This window comes from Manacus candei, unplaced genomic scaffold, assembly GCF_025592945.1.
Source record: "Manacus candei isolate 608988 ecotype Guabito, Panama unplaced genomic scaffold, ASM2559294v1 h1tg000067l, whole genome shotgun sequence".
NCBI lineage: Eukaryota > Metazoa > Chordata > Aves > Passeriformes > Pipridae > Manacus > Manacus candei.
In genome coordinates, this window is record NW_026138115.1 from 2,163,104 (window position 1) to 2,186,604 (window position 23,501).

General features: G+C 41.2%; 1 protein-coding gene and 1 long non-coding RNA gene across 2 annotated transcripts; one reads left to right on the forward strand and one right to left on the reverse strand.

Annotated features, from left to right (window-relative positions):
• Positions 1-14,372: 14,372 nt before the first annotated feature.
• On the reverse strand, positions 14,373-17,578 carry LOC127479368 (uncharacterized). The gene is made up of 4 exons (XR_007907545.1): positions 17,466-17,578; positions 16,280-16,452; positions 15,969-16,062; positions 14,373-15,834 (listed from the first exon to the last, which is right to left on the reverse strand). It is a non-coding gene; the product is annotated as an uncharacterized LOC127479368 (long non-coding RNA).
• On the forward strand, positions 17,041-18,967 carry GSC (goosecoid homeobox). The gene is made up of 3 exons (XM_051806195.1): positions 17,041-17,750; positions 17,948-18,207; positions 18,640-18,967. The coding sequence occupies exons 1-3, from the start codon at positions 17,420-17,422 to the stop codon at positions 18,790-18,792; spliced, it is 744 nt and encodes a 247-aa protein (XP_051662155.1). The 5' UTR covers positions 17,041-17,419; the 3' UTR covers positions 18,793-18,967.
• The last annotated feature ends 4,534 nt before the right edge of the window (positions 18,968-23,501 follow it).

Sequence of the window (23,501 nt, forward strand, 5' to 3'; positions counted from 1 at the left end):
CTAATGAATATTTAACTCATCTCATGATTTTGCCACATCCTATTTGTACTCACATATCTGAGTCAGATAAATTTTTCGCAAATATGTGGTCAATTCTGATTATGCAGTTCTGATGTTTTTTGTGATTTACCTGAAAAACAAAGCAAGTGAAGGGGATGAAGTGAAATAATAATGATAATGACAACAGCAACAATAATAATATAGGTCTAAGAATAATTTCTTGCTAAAAAAAGAGAAAATCAAATATCTGAGTAGAATTGGCTTAAAAAAAATGTACTTCTTCTTTTCTACTGGGGTTTTTCTACCAATATAATTATAGCTTGTTTTTAAAACTGGAATTGTAGCATAGGCAATGCCAAACCAAACAGAGCTGGCTACAGGGTTTTAATAATTTCCTCTGGCCCACACAAAAGTCTGCCTAATGTATTTATTACAATAGCTCCTCAAAGCAAGTCAGAAATGTCATGTTCATTGTACTCATCATTAAGTTTCACAAACATCAATTAGGAAGCCAACTTTCACCTCCCACTACCTCTCTTCCTCCTTCCCCTGTAAGTTTTGGCTCTTAGATAAAATGGTTGAGGGAAAAATTGTAGGAGAAAACTTTCTCATATGTGTATATCTGTATCTATATCTTTCTATCCATCTCTATATACACACATACACATATTCATATGCATACACATATTCACACACATAGATATGCATACACATACACAGCCAGAGGGTGGCTGGGCACTGGACGGAGCTCCCCAGGGAAGCAATCACAGTCCCAAGCCTCAGAGAGATCCAGAAGCATTTGGACAACGCTCTCAGGCACATGGTGTGACTCTTGGGGTATCCTGTTAAGGACCAGGAGTTGGACTCAGTGATCCTGATGTGCCCCTTGCAGCTCAGGATACCTGTGATTCTACACATAAATGCACATATATATATATATATATATATATATATATATACATATATATATATCACAAAAGCCAGATTGCATTTCTGTATCTCCACTCTGTCCTGTAAACAAAGATGTTGAAAGACATGATGGGTGGTCCCAGAAACATTTGCCGCTGGTGCCGACGAAGATGCACCATGTGTCAGGCTGCCACCACAGTCTGGTTTGTGCTGGTCAGACCAATCCTTACAGCAATGACAGACTAAAACTTTTAATATTGTCTGTTTGGTGTGACTGGGAGGAAGCTCTTTCCCATGCTGGGATTCAACTATAGAGTATCGGGTCATCCCAGCTCTCCCCTGTGGGGGTTTGGGGGCTCCAGTACCCCAGCATCCTTTTGGGGTCCTGCCTGCAGGCTCAGCATGGTGCATAGCTTGACACTTTGGGATCAAATTCTCATACAGCTACTTGGATCCAGGTGCAAACATTGATTCTCTATTTCTCTGCTCTTTTGATTTTATCTCTATGTCTACTGCTTCTCTATTTCTCTGTTTTCCATTTCCCCTCACTTTGTTTTGCACTCTTAATATATTAACATACTAGTTCTGCTCCATTAAAATAAGCTTTTCAACTAAATTTCCAAGCAGTTAATCCCATTAGGTTTTTTACTGGATTTGAAATGGATTTGTCAAGGAAACAGTACTGCTGCAATTTATGAATGCACTACAGCACCTTTAGGAGACAACTCTCTCTGCGTTTTGAACAGGAAATGTTAAATGGAAACTGAGAGAGAAGTTATAAGATTTATTTTCCACTTCTGCAAGCCTTCAAGGACTTGATCTGAAAAAAAGATTATTCTTTTTCTCCTTGTGTCCAGGAGACAATGTTATAATTTTTTAATAAAGATCATATAGCCTTGGAAAAGCACTTAACAAGCTTCCTTGGGATATTACAGTGCAAACAAGGTTCATCTATAAAAAATTCTTAAATGTGGAAAATAATTTGAAATTTTGGACAGCTACAGCTCACTTATTTGATTTTTTTTTTTAATGAAGTTTCAAAATAGATGTTGTCCCCAGATACCCTGATCGGCAATGATTAAACTTAGTCTTGTGTGGATGTCTGGCACAAATCCTTTGCATCATAGCTTAATGATTTATTTTGTTTGGAAAGTAGCTGTGGTCCTGAACTTGTCCCTGTTGAAGTCCAAATGACTTCCATGGGAGCTGGTTTGGGCTCTGTAGTCTGTGTGTGATAAAAAAAATAAATCTGCTTTCAAGAAACGGTGCTGGACCCAGGGCATGGTAGGACATGGTTGTGTGGGTGTGATGTGAAATAGGTTTTTATTCTCAAAGAGGGCAGCTGGAAGATGCCCTGAGGTGGACCTCAGCCCCGTCGCCTGCTGCCAGAGGACTGAAAGACCAGGCAGAAAGCAACCTGGCCACTCCTGGGCAAATGCTTGTCATTTGAATACATTTGGACAGAAATCCTTCGTGGAGGAGCTGTGTGTGGGGTGGCTGCTGGGGTAGGGGGGAGGGAGGGCAAGGGGTGTCCTGGTGAAACCCCAGTAGTGCTGTGGCTGCAGGCAGAGCAGATTCCAGCCAGGGATGCATACATGGGCTGCTGGGAAGGACCTGTGTGGCCCCTACATGAGAGCCAGGTGTTTTTTAAGGGACCTTCAGGGCAGATCCAAATTCTAAGGTCTCCTGATTCCCTCCATGGGCTCCAACAGGGCTGTGTGCAACGTGCTGATTTACCATCAGTAACATGTTTCTCCATTCCCCATCCCTTGGGCTGGATTATGTCATCATGCCAGGGCATTAACCTAGGGCTTGTGAAGCTAAATTTATTTTGTTTTGGGTTTTCTTCTCTTCTAATATTACAGCTTCTCTTGTAGTTTATAAATACTCCATTTAAGGAGCTATTTAGCAGTAACAACATTCCTGAGCTCAATCCAAGAATTGAGCTAATTATGGCTCCCCTTCAAAAATCTATCTCCGCTCCACCTCCCATGGCCCTCTCTCCCCTGTGGTCAAAGAGACTGAAGATAATGAAGTGCAAAAAACTCCTACCTAAATAAACAAATGAATTAATTGGATACACTCTGACAGATTAGTAAATCCCAGTCTTGCAGTACTTATTTATTTGAGTTATCCAGTTTAGTGGAAATTTTTGTGTAATACCCTGATTTATAAGAATTATATTCAAAACCCACAAAACAAGAGAATTTTTTCAGCATCTTCCATAAATGGAAAAAGGAAGGTAACAAGTAATCTCATTAGCTGACTAAATCAACTGTTGATGAATTCACAAAAGAAAGTTCCTGCTCTTGCAACTTCGTAACTATTGCATTAATTTTTCACTTTTTCATTCAAGAAAAATCATGTCTTACAGTCTTACATCCTTGGAAAAAAAGCCTTCTCTGTTTATAGGCAGTACAATTCTACATTCTTGGTGTATGGAACACCAAATGTCCTGGGATAGCCAGCATCCTGGCAGAGCGCCATGCATCTTATTATATGGTAGGAGAGCCAAATTTCCTTCTACACAGTATGTCTATAAATAAAGTGCTTCTTCCACAAGCAATTAAATAGAAGCATTTTTCCAACCAGCATGCAAATACAGGGTTTTTTTTCTTAGTGCAAGTAATGGCCAATTTATATTAGTTTAAGGTCAGAATTATTTTAATGATGATATTAAAATGCCTTCTGCTGGGCTTGCACAGGGATGTAAATAAAGTGTAGTGAAAAATTTTCCTTAAATGACATTTTTTCACTTGTAAAGGATCTGGGATAAAAAAGACATCCTTCAACTGTATGCAATTAAAGTGTTATATGTACATCTCAGCAGGGTTGTCAAGTGTTGCCTCTGCAGCCTTGAAACTGCATTTGCATTCAGCCTGTAGCTTCTTTGGGGTATTTGTGCAGTTTATTTGCACAGTGCCTAGAAAAAATTATCTCATCATTTATACTGATGCCTCTAAGAAGACACAGAAAATAGAAATATCTAGATAGACATATATCTCTAGATAGAGATATATCTAGATACATCTAGATAGAGCTAAATCTCTAAGGAGATATAGAAAATAAATTGATATTAATAATTCTTAATCTGAAATCTAGATATCAGCACGCTGTCATTGAGCTGCTCTTATCTCTCACTCTTATTCAGAACATATGGTTGTATATTTATGTGCTTGGCTAATAAGGTTGTTGAAATAACACAGGGAGGAGCTTACAGAATCTTTGGTAACTTAAATTTACATTAATAATAGGTCTTAGAAGGTTCCTCTGCTCTTCAATCGGGCTAGTATTGTGCCACATCACCTCTTTCAGGAGTGAGAACCAAAAGGAAACTACAATGGCACCATCGTGTTGAATGTCAAGTATTGACAAAATTAGAACAGTCCAACATGCAAAGTCTATCTTGTTGTGTGACTTTGTTCTATTACACACAGAATGGCTTAGAAGCCATGGGGACACAAGACTTTCTTTTGTTCCTTCCAAATCTCTAGTCATGATCTAGATTAATTACATAATGGATTTACAGTTTTAGCTTTTAAAATTTTTTTTCTAGAAGAAATGATTTCAAGTTTTTTTTCTTCCTCTCCTGTAACAAAATTGGCTTTTTTTTCCCCTTCAACTTCCTTTCTCTTCCATTATGGAAACACTTTATATACAAAGAGTTTTTCCCATTCAGAACTACTTCCAGAATGAAATGCTTGCTGCAGTGGGCTCCCATACAGTGAGAAGGATGAAGAAGTTACAATATTTAATCAGAACTGGAAATTAGATTCCTCACATTAAATAACAGTTAATATTGAAAACAAGAGCTTAGTAAAAATGCTGACTATATTATTGAACAGTGTAAGGAGGAAATACATTTCTTGTGAGTACTTTCTAATGAAAACCAGTGTTTCTCCATGAATTTTGGTGCAGTGTGTGCAGCATAGTTTCTCTGTAGCTTCATCTGTGCCTCCCACTTTGAATGACAGCCAGAAAGGTGTCATAGATAGAACTAAGTGGACCATCTTTTCTTAAGACAAAGTATGTTCTTAAATAATAAATGATCCTGGCAAGTTGTTTATTACCAGCAGTTAATGATCTGTTTATTAGTTAAAGTCTGTGGCTGTTAACACTCTAACAAATCAGTTCACTCTGTTAAACATCAATTTTGAGTACATTATTGGTATTAACCATACAGAGAACTAAAACTGTTGCAGACAGTTGATTTTATTGCTGTGGCAGAATTGTATAATAGGAGGCAAAGGTGTTCAGTAGGGTACCACTGTAGATAGATTGGGTTACGTTTGTTTGTATTGGTTAGCAACTCACTTTTATTCATAGTGAACGTGTATTCTCTTTTCCCTAGTGTCTTTCAAGCAGGATCAGTTTAAAGTCCTACATGCTGTAATTTGCATGTTTTTAGGAGTGTAAGGATTACTTTTGCGTATGTGCATATAGTTTGGGAAAAAAAAATAATTGGTGGGTTTAAAAATTAACTCCTAGAAGATGTGTGGGATGAATAGCTCGCTTAAAAAAAAAGAGCTCAGAAACCAAATACTGCTTACACTGCTTATTTGCCGGAGCAATTGGCACTAGATCAGCTGGTTTTCCAGACTAGTTGCAGCTACTGGGAGGAACAGGCAGAGATAGAGTTTGAAGATTCTGGTGTTGGCTCTTCATTAAGCCATGCTTCACTTACATCATGTTAAAATCCCAAAAGCATCTTCAAAAAAGTAAAGTTCCAAATAGAAGGCCTGGGATATTAGGTGATCTTGATGAGAGTACTTGGTCTTGAGTGGAATGGTGCTCTACAAGGTTTTGGCTCTGTCTAGTCTCAAACCATAAAATATAAGGATTGCAATTTTGTGTCTGATCAGGAAACAAAGCTGTAAAAGTAGGTTCACTCGTAGGGCTCAAGTAGTGGTAATAAGTCTGGCAAGGCTGGATAAATAGGTGTGAGAATTACATTCCAACCCACAAATTCAAGAGTTCAGATCTGTTCTTTCAATTTTGACCCACTTCTCATAAAAGGTAGCTCTAAATACTTTCAGCATTTAGAAATAATCCACTGATACATTGACGGATAGTAACCACAAAAAACTTTTCTCTAAAATGTATCAAACCCACTTCTTCTCAATCTGCTTGACAACTAAATTATTCTTAGGGGTTTTTCTCCATTAGATGAATTGAACTGATCCAAAACCTTATATGGTCCCAGTATTATTTCTCTTAATTCTAGAATGACTGGTTCTGATTTGATTTGAATCTTTCTTAATTCAGTTGTACTCAACTAAAATAAACAGTTAAACCAGCAATCAGTGGTTCATAATGTTTGGCTAGTGTGAAGGCTATCTCAAAATACTATTTAAAATTAAATCACACTAACATTACATTGATAATCTACAACTTGCTTGAGGTAGAACAAATTACTGGAGAACGTGTCGTACCACCACAACTGTAGCTGTAGTCTGAAAGGTCAGTACAGAAAAAGAATTCAGTAACAAAAGTGACACTTTGGACCCTGAACAACAGGATGTCTAGCAGAGTTTTCTGTAATGGTATTAAAGTGTTTGGCTCTTTTCTTGTTTGCCAACCAATTTTACTGCCCTGTTGAAGGAGGAATAGGAGGACCTGTGATTTACACCCAGTGTCAACAACAAGATAATTTCCCTAAGAGTAAGTACTGCTTTCTAGAGAGTTTTAATTACCCTTGAGGTGCTGTGGTTTTCATCTATCCTTGCAATTAGCCAGTTATCCAACAGGAAGGTATTTGCAATGTAATCTGAATTAAAACCTAATCCAACCACTGTTAAAACCAAAGGTGAGGAAGATTTGCTGAAATTCTCTTACTGTCAGTTTGTTGCTAGTGTAGCTTGTTTAGAGGCTTGAGCTGCTCCCTCAGGCAGCCTACCTGTCACACAGGGGTTGTCTAACCTGTTTCAGAGCAGTCCTAGAATAAGAAGTAACAGGAGAGAGAAAGGAGGACGGCTCAGCTCTCACATTTACTACGCAGTGGCACAAACTTTCCCACTTGCCTCTGGGAGCACCAAATCACATTTTAATCTTGTGAAGGATGCAGATTTTATAGACCAGTGCTGTGGAAGCGATCTGAGCTGAAGTCACGTCTCTCGCTGTAGCCCTTGAGGATTACTGCCTGCATCTGCAAGTCTCTGCAGTTGGCGTTCTGAATTTGTGTGCATTATAAGCACAGCGTGATTACACAAAGTAAGACTTATCCAAGGAAGAAATCTGTGATGGTTGCTGTTTGAGAAAATTTATGCTATAAATTTGAATGCACTGACACTTGCTTCTTGCCTGAAATGTAATGATCTCTATATATGTTTGTATGTGTTTATATATTAAAGCCCTATGTTGTATGGCATGAATATTAAATGTCTTTTCTTCCCTGACGTGAACAGCTTTTACTGTCCCTTACTCTGCCTTGTTTATACAGGCAGAGTATACATTGCCACACCACAAGGAGTTGTTTTAATAGAAAAACCTCAGAGTTGTTTCTGGTAGTACATATTTTTTCTTATCAATATATGCATCACTATGCAGCCAAGTGCCAAAACAATAGACTCTTCCTACACTTTTATTTTCCTTCAAGCTGTAAGAGCAAGGCTCCATTTAAATCCCTGTAAATGAACATTATGAATGACACATCAGAGAAAAGCATGTGTTTTACCAGTCAGGGTTGAGGGTGTTTGAAATCAGCCCTCAATTTCAAGTGACAGGTAGACAGCAGCCAGACTGGCAGAGCAGAGGGAGGGTAAGAGGGAAGTTGTATAGGCTGGAGTGATCACTGGGACTTGAGCAAACCACAGGCTAAGAAAACATAAAAATTATTTGTGTCCTGTGGTTCTTTCTCCCTATGAACAGTATCTGTATTATTGCAGTCACTCTCAGCACAGAATCGTTCTACATGCAGTAAACAGGCAGAAAATTTAGATGCAGGATCAGAATTAAGAGCATTACATTTGTAATTGCTACATTCTCTCTTCTGAATTTTAACAGAGAAATGGCACAAGTTCAATCAAGAACAGTTTCAGAATAAGTGTGCTGGTGAAATTGCTGTGCATAGTCTAACTCCTGGACTGCCAGGGAGGAGTGAATGTTTCAGTTTTCCTTCTTGAGTCTTCTTTGAGACTCCACAATATGCAACACAACCAAGTGTGGTAGAGAGTCCAGAAAATTTAAGACACAGTCTGAAGACTCATTTATACCACTCTCTCTGTGGGGACAAGGCAAGCAAATGGCATGTCAAGCTAATGCTTTTGTTAACCACAGCCAGTTCTGAAGTCAAGGCATTCTGTGCACAAAAAAGTCAGATTTCTTTCAACACAGCTCTTTCCAGAGCTTGATGTTCATGTTTAAATAATTTTAGAATTGAGAATCTAGTTGTTGGGGCCAGAGTATAGACTAGGGAATATTTTGCAAAATATTTAAAATTATTCTCTGGTTTCCTTGGATCCTGCTAATGTTTCAACATAGGCCAGTCTGCTTTTGCTGAATTAGGGCAGGCTGAGGCTAGGAAAACTGAAAATTAGTGGGATTTAAACTCTGATGGTTAGACTAAAGCATTAGCCATCTGGTGACTGATGCCTTAAGAGGTCTAGGTAAAGAAAATATTTTTCAGTCAAAGGAAACCAAAACACTGCACTACCTTCTTTGGATGGAATGAGAATACGTATATTAGAAAATTGGTTGGGTTACAAAGGTTCTGAAAGTTCCCCCAAACTTTTTAAAGTTTTGTCTAAAGTATATTACAAAATGAATATGCACTGGAACTTCACAGGACACGTATCATGGGTTTTGCAATGTCTAAAGATATGCAAGCAGATAACCTATCATATAGAGCATCAAATTAGTAATGGAAATGGGTAGATGTTGCTTTCACTAACTGCTGTTTCAAACCCATCTTCATACCCTGTTCAAACCAACAAATTTTGTAACCAACATGAAGTTCAAAGATTTGGAGAGCAAAACTCATGTACAGGCAGTTACTGTGAGGGCAGTTACTGTGAGAGCTGTTACTGGGCTAAAAGTTGGAGTTCTGAGAACACCTGGAGTCTCGGTAAGACCTTTGCTGCTAAGTGGGATGCCTTTTCTTATCTTTATGTCACTCCTGAACATGAAGCAATAGAAGCCCAGAGCCTACTTTAAGCTAAGCCTGCTCTATGAAACTGTGAACTCTCTTTAGGAGCATGCAGTAAGGTAAGGAACAGGTCTTCTACTCACTGTCTTCTTCAAGCTATCTGTGTGGATGCTCATGATATACATGTGATAGCTGAAAGGCTCGAAGTACCCTCAGTAAAAAACTTTTCCATGTGAAACTTTAAGGTAGATCAAGTGCCCTATAAATTCATATTCTCTGTGCACTTTCTTCTAAAATGTCTTGTGCCCACTGGATTTTGTCAGCGTTGTAGCTAATGCGTACTTACTGTGCTGAAGTTAAATCACAGTGAAGAATTGGTCCAAGAAATGCAGATATCCATCCATCAATGTTTTGAGCATATTTGAACCTCAAATCAGTTGCTAATATACGTTGATATATCCACTACAAGAGGCAGAGTGGGGAAAGAGCTGTTATTCCCTCTCCCTGAGAATATTTAGGAACTGCAAAAGTCACGTAAGGATTCACCCACAACATCCCAAAAGCATGTTATGCCACATCAGCACACAAACGAAGAAGATGTCATTGATAAAACTTCTGAAAAAGGAGCTATCCCTGGGTTTTGGCTGCTGTATCATGTTCTCTGCTCAGTTCCTAGTCCAGAATTGTATCTAACTGCACAGCATGCTGACCTCCTGAAACAGGCATCCGGCCCAGACCATGATCTTGCATATTTTACTAAAACTTTGGAACAAATCCATCTAAAAAAACCTCTAAACTTACAGTATCATGAAAGAACAGTTTCTTTCAAAAACAAAATGTTGAAGACTGGACTGCATGAAAGCAGTACATAAGAATTAGAAAGAAAGAAGAAATCAAAGGGCAAAGTGTCTTAACTTGAAGACAGCTGTAAATGCGTAAATACTGGCATAATATTCCTGATTCATGGGAGTAGATGACATACTTTTAACCCCAGAATATTGTACAATCACAAATTATAAAAAAAATTCCTTGTCTCATTAGATGACATTCAAAGCATAAAAAGTACAAGCTGCAAATTTTCACCTATAGGTGAACATGTATTGCAGGACCTTGAAAATCTAGTCCTGGTTTGGGGATGGTTAGTTAGGAAGGAAACAACCATAGATTTATCTAGGCTTCAAGCTAATTATATTTAATAATTGAATTAATAATTCAATGTTTTCTGATGGCTTTCATAAAAGTATGAAAACTCTTAAAGATATCCACATATTAAAATGGCTTTAGAAATACTAGAAAGTAGCTTTAGAGATGCTGAAAAGAAACAAATCCAAGCTTTAAAATATCATACAAACACAACCTTTCATTTCTATCCCCTAGTGATTTGGGTCTGTGTTCAATTCTGCAAATGACCTTTGCTGGAAACAGGTTATTGTTGCCTAAATTAGAACTCAAATGGGGATATGGTTGACTGATAGTGGTGTAGTAGAGATACATATTAAAGTTGAGAGCATTAGTAGGTAAGTATAATAATTCTTCTCCATCAGTTGCTTCACTGGATGATCCTGGTTTATCTGCCTAAGGTAACAACTGATCACTGAAACAGATAATATAGATATTATTTATTTCAATGATATTATCAAAATATCATCTAACCAAGATAGCAATTCTGTAATTCCTTCTAGCATATTTGCCTTGCTTTCTTCAAATCTGTTACTCTTCATTATATATTTCTCCACTATAATTTTGGGGGTTTTTTTAAACTTTGACCTTAATTTTTAACATTATTTCCCGTATTTATAAAAGGTGTAAATGTTTATGATATTATCTGACACACCACTCAAAAAAAGTCTATTAGGTTTCAGTTATATGGTGTTTGGAAACAATAATATGACTTTTAGCTAGAAGATACATCTCTCTTTCAGCTGTGATTCAAAATCACTGGCAATTACCAGGGAGACTTCCACAAGTGTGGGATTGGTCCCCAGTTCTAGTTCCACCATAGCAAAAACTGTTAGATTATACTAGATATTCACAAACTCTAAAACTCCTAAAAACCCATAGAAGTTTCAAAATGCATCATGTGCATGTTACAGAAAACAGTGTAATAGCTGTCTTTTGTACCATTACCTTATTTATTTTTAAAGCTGACTTTGTTTCTCTAACTCCTCACAAAGCCTTTTGAGGCTCTTTGCACAACAAATAAAGAGCTACCCTGGGTGTAAGCTCCCAGGGCCTTTTTCAGAGAGAGGAGAGGTTCTGGTGGCATTACATACAGTTTATACTACCAAGAAGATCATTAGCCACTGTAATATTACTTGGATGGAATGATAAGTGCTAACCACACACAATTCCTGTTGATTTGTAGCTGTGTGTGCTCAGAATCTCTTGTGGTTTAAAATCCAGTGTGCTACATGATGATCCAAAAACTTAGTTCAGTTATTGGAAAACAGCAGATCAACAACAGAAACCTTAGTTTGTTTTATGTTTGTCAATCAAGAAAACAGTCTTTTGGCTTTTTTTTTTAATTACTCTCCTTTTATTAGTACAAACACTGGCATAGAAAGAGATCTAATAATATAATGATCCTTAAAATGAGCATGTCTTATGCACAGTATTTGTAGGAAACAGATACACATATACCTATCTATGCACCATTATGTGTGACTGTATGAATAACATGGAGGATTAGAATTACTCAACCTTACAGAGAAAAATCAAAGTACTGAAAGGTTAGAGTGAAGCCATCTTGAAGCTTGTAAGCACACTGCTACAGTATGGTTCAATTTGCAGGAGAAATTTTGGCTGTTGGCTGTACTGTGACTGAGAACCACTTCTAAAATAGGGCTTAGTCATATGTGTGTGGCAGTCTTCTGCTGTGCCAGCTTCTACCACACATTCTTTGGCATTAAACTTTTTCTTAATGTGAATGTCCATATCATCCCATATCACTGAGCTTAAATGGGTTTGATCACAGTATCTTTGAGTATCTCACTCAAACTGGTTTTAATGGAAAACAAAATTGCCAAGTAACAGGCCATCCTCCTGTTGACTTCTGCAATTGCAGTCAAGGACCCAAAGTGTTTTCCCACTGTTCCTTTGGAAAGATGAACTATTTTAAAAGATCTTTCTTTGCAGCAATCTGCTCAGTTTTGTTGTAGATTCCTCTGTTAAGAGGAAATGTATTTTTCTTGCTGTATGTCATACCTCCTTATTTGCCAAGTATGCTGTTTATTGGAATACATATGAAACCAGCAAAAAAACTCTTTGACCTTTGTTCACATTCAAGGAAACCTTTAAGAGATTCTACTTTCTTCACTAGATTACATCACCTTAGACTGAATCTATATCAGCTTTTAAATTTTGAATTGTCTATACCAGAATCTGTCTATGTTGACTCATTACACTTCTGAAAAAAATCACCTCTGACCACTAACAAAAGGGGTAGTGTATCTTGAGAATTCTGTGTATGACTAACTGACATATACAATAAATAAAAATGTTACTACAGTAACAGATTGAAATTATATAGTTCATTTAAACCTTTTTCCAACTTCAGCTTAGTCCCCTCTAAAGCACACAGGAAATAAACATATTGAGCTGTCTGGCACCAGGCAACTATCCAGGTCCTGTTCTGTCTAGCACTGTGCTAGGCTTATCCATCTAATCAACATTAGAAGGTTTATTTATGTGAGACAGATATATTAGTAATAAATGAATTTATTCAGTAGCTTGGTAGATTTATACGTGTACAAAATCATTTTAGTTTAAGGAGACTTAAAACTGAGTGACTCCACTACTGTTATGGATTGTATCCTGAAACCTTTAGCAAGTTCTAGTCTCCTCTTCACAAGAAAAAAAACACAACCACACACAAAAAAAAAACCCTCAAAACAAAATACTAATTGAAGTCAATGGAATGTTTACTAGGGCAAAAACTGCAAAAAACTTGAGAAACGGTGAATGCAAGTGAACATGTAGGTATCTAAGTGGCAATCCAAAAGGTTTTGTGATATTTATATACACTGTATGCAATATTCCATATATAAAAGTCCGTTTCAATTTTTACAGCCCAAGATAGTCTGTAGAAGAGAAACAGCTGACAGAATTCAGAAGGGATATCTGGGTTTTCTTCATCACACCTATTTATACTTTGGACAGATTTTGTTCTAAGGCATTAATTTGACATACGAGTCAGGTCTGTTGCTACGTTGAAGTCTGTTTTCACTGATTCCTCTGTTGTTTTTTAGAAAACAAGACAGAGAATTCTCTTTAGTGCTATGGTTTATACATTTCAATCAGGCAATGAGTGGCACATTCTCACCTCATTCGCAGTTTTTAATTCCAATTGGACGTTGTTTTTGAAAAGTCCCTTCTCTTTTTCCCCTTTATGCTGCCACTTGAAAGTTGAAATGCAGCAAGAATGTAACGTTAGGTGCCAGTTTGCTGAATTACAGGGTGACTGCTTTAGCTGATCCCAAAAAGCAAGTGTCTTTTTATACCGCATAAAAGCCTGAAATGTTTACATATCAAAAGGCTATAGGCCAATTTCTGTCAAAATTATACATGAAGTTAAGCAGTACAAGCAATTTATTTAAACACTAGTCATTGTAGAAAAATTCAAAACCATATGCTCTTTTAGCAGTTTTTCACAAATGCATTTGACCCATGACTTGGCAAGACATACATGCTTCATAATTTACTCTAAATTTCAAATCCCCTTGACATTTAAATAAAAGATCTTCATTAATAAAGTTTATATGAATGAAAACTTTAGAAGCTGATATTTTTAGAAGGAAGCTTTAGGGGGAAAAGAAAAAACCAACCGCGTTTCTGCCTCGTTTTCAAATGACTGACTTTCCTAATCAGTTCAAGATAAGTTTATTCTGGGAACAAATTACCGTAATTTTGCATTGTATGACTTTCATACTTTTTTTTTTTCCGGCGAAGCGATGATGCAATCCCTTTGAAACAAACGTGGGGAACGCCGAAGGGTGATAGCATTTGTAAGTGAGAGATGTGCCGCGCAGCGTCGTTTCCCAGCGGGTCTCGCAGCTGGACACCCACCAAAGCCCTGGGTCACCCCGGCATTACCCCCTCGCGTGGGGCGGGAGCCCCGGCTGGGCGGGTGGGCTGCGGTGCTGCTCCCCGGACCCCACCCGTGCGGCCCCGGCCGGCAGTCCCGATGCTGCTCCCGCCGTCAGGCCGGGCAGAGACTGCCTCAGGAAGGCGATAGATGCGTTTTGCATCCCCGGAATTATTCCTTAATACGCTAAAATAAAAAAAAGTCCGTTTTCTAAACAAGCGCATTTTCATGGACTTGTGTATGGTGATTGCTTTGTATGAAATCGTGTTTGGGTAATAATACCGAAAATCAGCGCCGTGTTTACTTTATTTCATACCTAACAGCTTGCTCTGCCCAGTACGATACTCCTCTTTAGATCCCTCTTTCAACCCATGCTGTGACCACCCTCCCGTAACAAACAATTGCTTAGCAACACTATGCAGCACAATTTGCTTGTGTTTCATTTGTTATTACAATTTCACCCGACATTGTGTGACAACTGATTGTTTGTTTAACACAATTTTCCATTTGCCAGGTTAGCGAAGAGCGCATGGGAAATGAGAAACTCCGAGAACAGGTTTTGCGAAGAGGGTATCAAAACTGGGGGTTTCGGCAAAACGACTCAGATTAAAACAAACAAAACAAAAGAGAACTTCCCCACGGGGATGACAAGTTATTTGGGAAATATCATATCTAAATTGGGAATAAAGGTAAGCGTTGCAGCGAGGTGGATCATTCTTCAGGGGACCCTTCCCAACGAAAAACTCGTTGGGAAGCAGAGCGCTCGTACAGCCGGAACGGAGTGTGCTCCGCCAGTACCGCGGCTCCTCGGGTGCCCACTCGTGTCCCGCGGTGCTGCTTTCGCCTGGGAGAGGCCGGACAGGAGCGGAGATGAAACCGGGATGCAAGTGATGCTAAGCGCCCAAGAAGTCGGCCCCGGCGGCGGGTGTCCCCACGGAGGGTGTCCCCACCTGTGAGCCCCCGCATGAGCGGCGCTTAGCGCGGTCACCCGGCTGGTTCCCCGAGGGGCGACAGTCCCGGGGCAGAGCGCTGTCCCCGCCTGGCTCGATGTCTGCCCGTCCCGCAGAGCCGTCCCTGCAAGAGACCCCCGGGGCACCCGCGGGGATGTTCCACTCCGGGCCGGTGCGGGAGCGGGCCGTGCCCCGCTCTCGGCATTCCCTCGGGCCTGGCTCCCTCCGGGACCCCGAGCCCAGTTGGCCCGGAGCTCCGCTCACCGCCGGGGATGCGCAGGCGACCGGAGGGATGATAGCGCGCATTGCTGCAGAGCCGCCGAGGACGTGGACGAGCATCCCAATGACGGCATTAAGCAGGCGCTGCTCTGCATGTAGCGTGACCGGCTGCACCCGGGGAATTACTGACCAAAAAACCCCAACAAACCAGCCCGAAACTCCCCACAAAACAATCAAAAAAAACCCCAAACCCAAACAACAACAAAAAATCACACCCAAACCCCTGAAAAACAACAACAGAAAAAAAAAATCCCAGATCTAACAAAACCCCGTAAGTCTCTGTCAAATAGTTTCACTTTCCATCAAATTTGAAAAACTTGCACGAAGCTCAGGTCTAAATGACAAACGAGGAACAGACAAATCAACAGACAACAGATAAATCGAAGTAAAGGAAACGATACTAGTCATTAGTCACATCGCGATGTATCAATAAAGCGAGAATTCAGTCCTGGGGTACTTTAACGTTTATACGAGTCTTTTGTTAGAAATAGGATCTTGGTTTAGATCATCCTCAGGTGCAGTTTTAAATCCTGGAATATCGAGGAAAGAAAGGATAAAGTGCGAGTAAGCGCTAACGAGGATATTCTTTGTTGAGGAAAAATAATGTGTTCCTCGTAAACGGACCCTAATGGCTTGTTTTCATTTCATGCGTACAATTTCCTACCTTCTTTGATGGAGAGTTGATGGGGTAAATAGTCTAATCTTATTCAGTTCACCTCCTGTGGATTCCCAGTGACAGTCGTGACAGACGAAGTATTCTGCAAATCACAAGAGCCAGCTACCAGGAGAGCCAAACCACTTAATAGGAAGAGTTTTAGGGATTTAAAATTGCTCCATTTTAAAATTCACACAACATGCAAAATATAAAGTTCTCTGTATCATTGTAACTTTATAGGCTTTATTTTCTAAGCTAGAAAATGAAGATTAAAAAGAAAAGGGTACCAAGATAGATGAGAAGCAAATCGGAACACCTACCACACCCGGGGATTTGAGGTGGCACTGGTCTTTAACATTTCCATCTCCTGGTTTGTTATAAAAATAAAAAGTGATACCTGTCTGAATCTGAATCTACTAAAAAAAAAAAAAAAAAAAAAAAAAGGGGGTAGAGAAGTTTGCAGCATTCACATGTCCTTGTTACGCCAGGTGATCTAGGAAAATTAAAAAAAAAAAATTTACTTAGTGAAGATGTTGTTGCTTCACTGCATAAAGCTTAAATCAGAGAAACGCATACTCCTCAATGCCCTTTCAGTTCTCCGAGTTGGGGGACGCAAGATTCAAATCCTACTACAGAAACACTTGTTGGGGGGAGGGAGGGCGTTGCATGGTTGTATCGCAGTTTATTTTTTTTTTAAGTGCTTCTTAACCAATTCGAAGCATAAATAATGAATTTGAGCTTCAGACAGAGGAAATCGCACCCACTAATGTGAACTAACACGACCAAAGTAGGTGCATAATAGACAAGACTAGGAGCTGCTAACCACTTCTGCACAATGGCATTAATAAGATTAACCTGGGCAATTAGCCGGTGCAGCAGAGATCAAGCCTAAATCTGGGGCCTTTCAAAAAAGCCAACTAATGGAAAGGATTACGTTAATTTCATTAATTCTGAATACACAGACTCGGGCTGCTTTCACTCCTTTGTGTAACCCCCACCTCTTCCCCACCAAAAAAAGGGGAGAAAAAAAAATCAAATCTGGTTTTGTTTGTCATCTGCATATTACCAGGAACTAAATCCAGGATGACGTCGCCTGGGTATAAAAAAGGGAAGAGGTTCAGATGGATTATACTCCGAGCAGCCCTCTGGGTTGAGATCAGTAAACAGGAGAGAGTTGAGGGGGGAAAGTTCCAGGGGTGGATCCTGCGCGCACGCACACACACACCGCACACACACACGCGCGCACAGACACACACGCACACTCTGACCGCAAGCTGCCCTCGGAAAAGGCTCTGTTCTTTTCGCTCCGATCCCTTTTTAAAATTTCTCCGAAAAGTTTCGATTTCGCGTCTTTCCAGCCTCTCCCCCCCCCTTCCCCAACCACCACCTACCCTCCCTCCCGCCCTCCTCCTTCCCTCCCCCGGCCGGTCCCCGCCGCCCTGCCCCGCACGGTTTGGGGCATGCCTGTGAGCATGTTCAGCATCGACAATATCCTGGCGGCCAGACCTCGCTGCAAGGACTCGGTGCTGCTGCCCCCGAGCGCCGCGCCCGTCGTCTTCCCCAGCCTCCACGGGGACTCTCTCTACGGCAGCGCCTCCGACTACGGCGGATTTTACTCCCGGGCGGTGGCTCCCGCCTCCGCGCTGCCACCGGCCGTCACTGGATCTCGGCTCGGCTACAACAACTACTACTACGGGCAGCTGCATGTGCCGGCGTCCCCCGTGGGCCCTTCGTGCTGCGGGGCCGTGCCGCCCCTGGGCGCCCAGCAGTGCTCCTGCGTCCCTCCCGCAGGTAAGGCGGCCCCGCGTGGGACGGGGCAGACGGGATTCCTTTGTTCCCGCAGCCGCGGGGCCGGAGGAGGTGGCTGCCCGCGGGAGCGCGGGTGGGCGGCGGGAGGGGTGCTTTGTCGGGACGGGTGGGGACGGGGGACGAGGGGGAAGCAGGGATCTCATGCAAAGCCTGTAGTCGACTCGTCTGTCTGTTCGTAGGTTACGAGGGCACTGGGTCAGTCCTGATGTCCCCTGTTCCCCATCAGATGTTGCCCTATATGAACGTGGGCACTTTGTCCCGGACGGAGCTGCAGTTACTGAACCAGCTGCACTGTAGGCGGAAAAGACGGCACAGGACTATCTTCACTGACGAGCAGCTGGAAGCGCTGGAAAACCTATTCCAGGAAACGAAATACCCAGACGTGGGCACCAGGGAACAGCTGGCCAGAAGGGTGCACTTAAGGGAGGAAAAAGTGGAGGTACCTTGCTTTCTTTTTCCTTCTTCCACCTTTTCCCTTTCGCACTCAAAAGCGCTCGAACCGGAGGTACCGCAGTGCGGCTCCAGCCCGGCTCAGGCAGCGGAGGGAGAGCGATCGCTTTGCGGGGGCTTTTTTGGACGGAAAGTTTTTTATTATTATGTCCAAGCGTCCTTCCTTGGGGAGGCCGGCCGAGCTTGTCACGGGGCTGTGAGAGATTGTCGGGAGGCGGCCGTGCGTCCTGAAGGCGCTCGGTCGGTCCCACCCGAGCGGCGCTTCCCCCGCCTCCCTCCCTCCCGTCCAAGGGTGACCGCCGCACACCGGACCCGGCAGGCCTCCTGCGGGGCTGAGGTCAGGCTGCGGGTTTGGATAGTTTTGTTTGGCTGCTTTTTTTTTTTTTTTCCCCACTAAAAATTTAATTTCTTAACGTAACAGGTTTGGTTCAAAAACCGCCGAGCGAAGTGGAGGAGGCAAAAGCGATCGTCTTCGGAGGAGTCAGAAAACGCACAAAAGTGGAATAAAGCATCTAAAACGTCACCGGAGAAGAGACAAGAGGACGGGAAAAGTGACTTGGACTCCGACAGCTGATGCATCTCAGTAGGGGGGACATTTCCCGTGGACTGTCAGATATGCTCCAGAGGATGCTACTAATCTTGCACAAGCTCTGCCTTGTTGGAGGGGGAAAATATCTGTATATAATGTATAATGCCCCGAGTTGGTTCCTTGTAAATAAAAATGTGTTTGCGGAGGTGTTGCACAGGTAGACGGCGGGGCGTTTGTTCACTCTGCGCCGCGGGGAGAGGGAGAGGAAGGAGAGGGAGAAGGGAGCAGGGAACGATGGTGCCCGGCTCCCCGGGGACCAGGGCCGGCCTTGCCGGCGCAGTGACTTGTTTAGCAGTGCAGTGTGAAAGCAATGTGAAAGTTTATCGCACAATTTGAAAGCCGGCGGAGGGCAGCGCTGGTGGCTGTGCCGCACTCCTCGCAGGCCGAGGAGCGATGGCGGATCTCTCACCCGAAGGGAAGCGGCGGAGGCCCGGTCAGGCCAGTCCCAGCCCGACGGCGGCGCCTGGGGCAGCCTGGCTTGGGTACGAGGCCGAGGCGGCCGGGAGAGAACCTCGCTACTCCTCCCGGCTCTCCGGTCCCGGCCCGCCCATTCTCCCGGCCCCGCTCCCGAGCGCTTCTCCCTCGGGGAGCACTGCGGCTCCCCCCGCCCGTGCCGGCGGCGACGCCCTTGGGAAACGCAGGCGAAGCAAATCCGGCCTCACGCTTGTTACTCTGTCCCGTCTCCCCGCGCCTTCCCCCGTCTCACTGCAGTTGTGCCCTGTTGAGTTTTCAAAGCGCTTGTCTTGGACTCCCGTTTAGAAAAGCCGTCTCTCTAGAGCGGGGTTTAAAGTTGCTGTTAGCAAATTTCAGCCATTATCAGATGAATTACGTGTAAGGGGAGTACGAGCCCTCGTGTGCTGCTTTTGGGGGTGTTTCAGAGGAAGTTCCTAACGGAGGCAGCACCTTTGCAATTAGGAAAACAGTGACAACCCGGTCTCATTTTACTCTTTCCTCTACGAGGGCCTCGTAGAAGAGACGTCTATTCCCCCTCTAAAGACATGTTCATTTTCCTTTTGCTTGTTTTCCTGTCACTCCCCAGCTCAGAGTTCATCAGAACAGAAACACAGCGGTTGCCCTATGGTGTCTTGTTTAGAAAGACCCTTCTCTCTCCTTGCCTACAAAGACCGTTCATAAATTTAAAACAAATGACCTGAAGGTGTAAAGCCAATGTAGATAATCTCTGGCTGGAAAACTTCATGCTGCGCCTTTCATTCAGAAGTTAAGCAGTACTGAGCCGATTTTACTAAACAATGGCCAACGCCGAAACCCACCTGTATCTATTCAGCTCATTAGTGTAGACAAGAAATTGTTTTGTACAAACGTGCCCACCATTGCTTCCAGTGACACCAGAAAGGGTCAACTGTTGTGTTGCTTGTCTTTGTGCTTTTTCCTCCCTTTCCTCATATATCCAGGCTTTTATGGGTGTTGTAACGGTGAGCATTGCAGGTGTTAGTGTGATAGAACCAGTCTTAGTACCTGTCTGCTCAGATAACATTTCTTAATGTACCCATGTTTCCACGTAGATGTGGTATCTCTCTCTGAGCAATCTCTCGCTGTACCAAGATGTAGGAACAGCTGCTGTAGAAAAAATTCAGTGTGGTTTTGTATGAGCCAGTCCTTTAGGGGGCTAAGAGTTTCATAGCTACTGCCCTCTTGAAGAGAAGAAATTTAGCCTCTTGTTCCTTAGTGCAGCAGAGGAGGAAAAGTAAAAGCAAATGGATTCTTCTTTTTGGATACATATAATGGTTTGGCTCTGTGGAGCTACTGCATTTGGGAGATGTGGATGCATATTTGATCTCTGTAAATTGTGTTAAATTACAACCCAATAGCACTAAAAATTAGTTTTTAAATTACTGAAAATTAGTTTTGAAAAGAAGTGTTATGTTATGTGCAGGAAGTCTCACTGAGCAGATTTTTAATGTCATCACCCCTGTATTTAGTCATTGTTAGGTTTTAAAGTGCATACTTAATTTGCAAATAAAAGCCAAGTCTAAGGATAATATTGCCCAGGATTTTGCAAGTGCTTATATACTTCCCATGTGTAAATGTCCTTACTGCCACACCAGGAGCTTGTTTTGTTTTGTATTTTTTTGTATATGATGGTAATTTTGGAAGTCACTATTAAGGATTTTAGCTTGCATAGTTGAATGTGGGAGTTAAACTGAGTCTGGGTTTGTAAGAAGTGGGCTTTAAAAATGTTTTCGATTATCGATAGTAGTTACTTAAAGCTGCAGTCTATATCTTTAGAGATATTTATACTTTTCCGATGGGAGCAAGGTGCTTGAGATCCATGGAAGCTCAGGTCATTGAACATGCCAAGTTGTGGACTTCTTAGACTTTTTGTTCTGTGGAAGCGTGGGATATGATGTAAGAATCAAAACTTTGTACTCCAAAACACACTTTCTGTGCATGGAATTGTGATGAAGTCATCATCAATTGCTTTAAAATTACACTGTACCTTAGTCTGGGTTAATTTTTGAGTTTCCTGTAAACTCTTGATTACCATAAGCTTGATCTCACAGTCATAGATATCTACTGTTCTTACTACATGTAGGTGTAGAGCTATGAGCGTTAATAATACCACTTTAAAATCTAATTGAAAAGCAATTTTAATCTAGACCTAAAAGCTTTACCTTACTAACTAAAAATGGTATTTATACCATGAGACAGTAGGAGTAGCTGTCTCATTCTTTTTCTCACCGATTGTTGTTGAAAACCTAAAGGCTTTGTTCTACCTTTCTTGTACTACAAAATAGATCCTGTGCAGTATGGAAGAGTCTGATAATGGAAAAGTAGCAAGAATATTGCATGGAAAGGATCAAGAAATTAATTAATTATTGAAAACCTGAGGGTGATTGTAATAAGAAGATCTCTTGTTCACTTGTGCTGTTTGGTTGGCATATTCCATCTCTAGATGCCTGTCTGGATTTTTATTTTAGGAGAATTCCTACATGCTAGAATGCAAATGCTACGTAGCACCTTTCATTATTTTCTCTTTCTGTTGGTGCAGTAGGAACAAGGCAAAGTGAGGGACTTGGATATGTACTATGTTCCAGCAGGTTCAGTTCTAACAAAGGGGCTTTGAAAGAGTCGGTTGCGGTTTTGTTTGTTAACACTTGCCTTAAAAGAACACCAAAAGAGATTTTTTTTTTTAATTTGTTTGTTTGGTTTGGTTTCATCTGTATCTCCTCTACTGCAATTTACAACCTTGTATCTTGGGTAAACCCCTTCTCAGAAGACTGGATGGTCCTCAAATATGGTGTATTGTTCATGGCATTGGTATACTATCTAGGTTTTACAACATGAGTTCAGTTTCTTGCTGTCTTACTGATTTCCTATGATCTGTTGGACTTCTTTCTAAATTTCTGTCTGTAGAATGAATAATATTCCTCTCAGATCTCACAAGGGAGGTAGGTTGAGGAGGGGATATATGAAGAAGCGAAAGTTACTTCGGAGGTTCACTGCCGTAGTGCAGACTTATTCCAGATAATGCTATGTGTTATAGGAGTAATAATTGAATAATTACACAAAAGGAGCATACATCAAATAAATCTCCCTGACACAAGCTGGCTTAGATTACAAAATTCTGTTGCAAGGGAAAGCTGGGGAAACAATGCGTAGAAAGGGTCTGATGCAGAAGTTTTCTACCTTATAGAGGTAGATTTAGCAATCTGATGTGCTATCTTCATTGTGCCATCTGCATTTAGATGGCAAAAATGTATTTTTCTGTTTAGTATTCTATTTACCATACTTATTTCCGTAGTCTTGTTTTAATAAGTAATGCTGGAAAGCAGAGGTCAGATTTTTTTTTTTCTTGACATAAAGTGATTTATTATCAGCTGAGAATCTGGCCTTTTTTTTCCCTTTTGATTTTACTAATACTTGAGTGAACTGGTTTTGAGCTTTACTATAATGGGATCCTGGGAATATAAACCATGCAAACTCTTTCTTACATGTGACTTGTGAAGCAAATATTTGGATTAATGGAAGTTATAAAAAAAATGCAACATTAAGGTGAGTTCATATTTTTTTGTGCTCCATCTGCATTTATTGGTTCTCTGGGGTTAAACGCTGTGGAGCATAAATGAACAAAAACCTAAACAGTTTTTGGTTTGTATTTTACCCCCTTAGGGTTTCATTCCATTTATTCATTATACTTTTCTACTTTGGAGATGTGGTGAGCCTTGACTAAACCTAGACAGAGAAGTTTAGTCAAATTACTCTGTTTTTCTGGGATTGTCACTTGCCCTGATTTGATTAGAGCCTGTTATACAAAGGTAACAATTATATCTGCAATATGTTCGATTGTAAGCAACTAATGCAAACTTTAATGTGACTTATCTCTGTAAAGTATATGACAATTTTAAATACAGAAACCTGTGCTACAATATTCTGATTTGTATTGAAATGACCCAAAGCTGGACAATTCAAATTTAAAATTTGAAAAAGGAATCAGACTTCTTTCAGTTTTGTATTCAGGATAGAATAGATGTCTACAGACTGAGATTATATCCCTCAGGACATAAAGCAAAACTTAAGGCACAACAGAATGGAACAACAGAGCAGGAGAAAGACCAGGAAACTTCGTATAGCATAGAAGTACTTATGCAGTTGAAAGCTGAAAATTGCTTCTCGTCTGCCTTCTAAATGATGTCTGAATATTGATGTTTGCATTTATTTTCTAATCCTTGTCC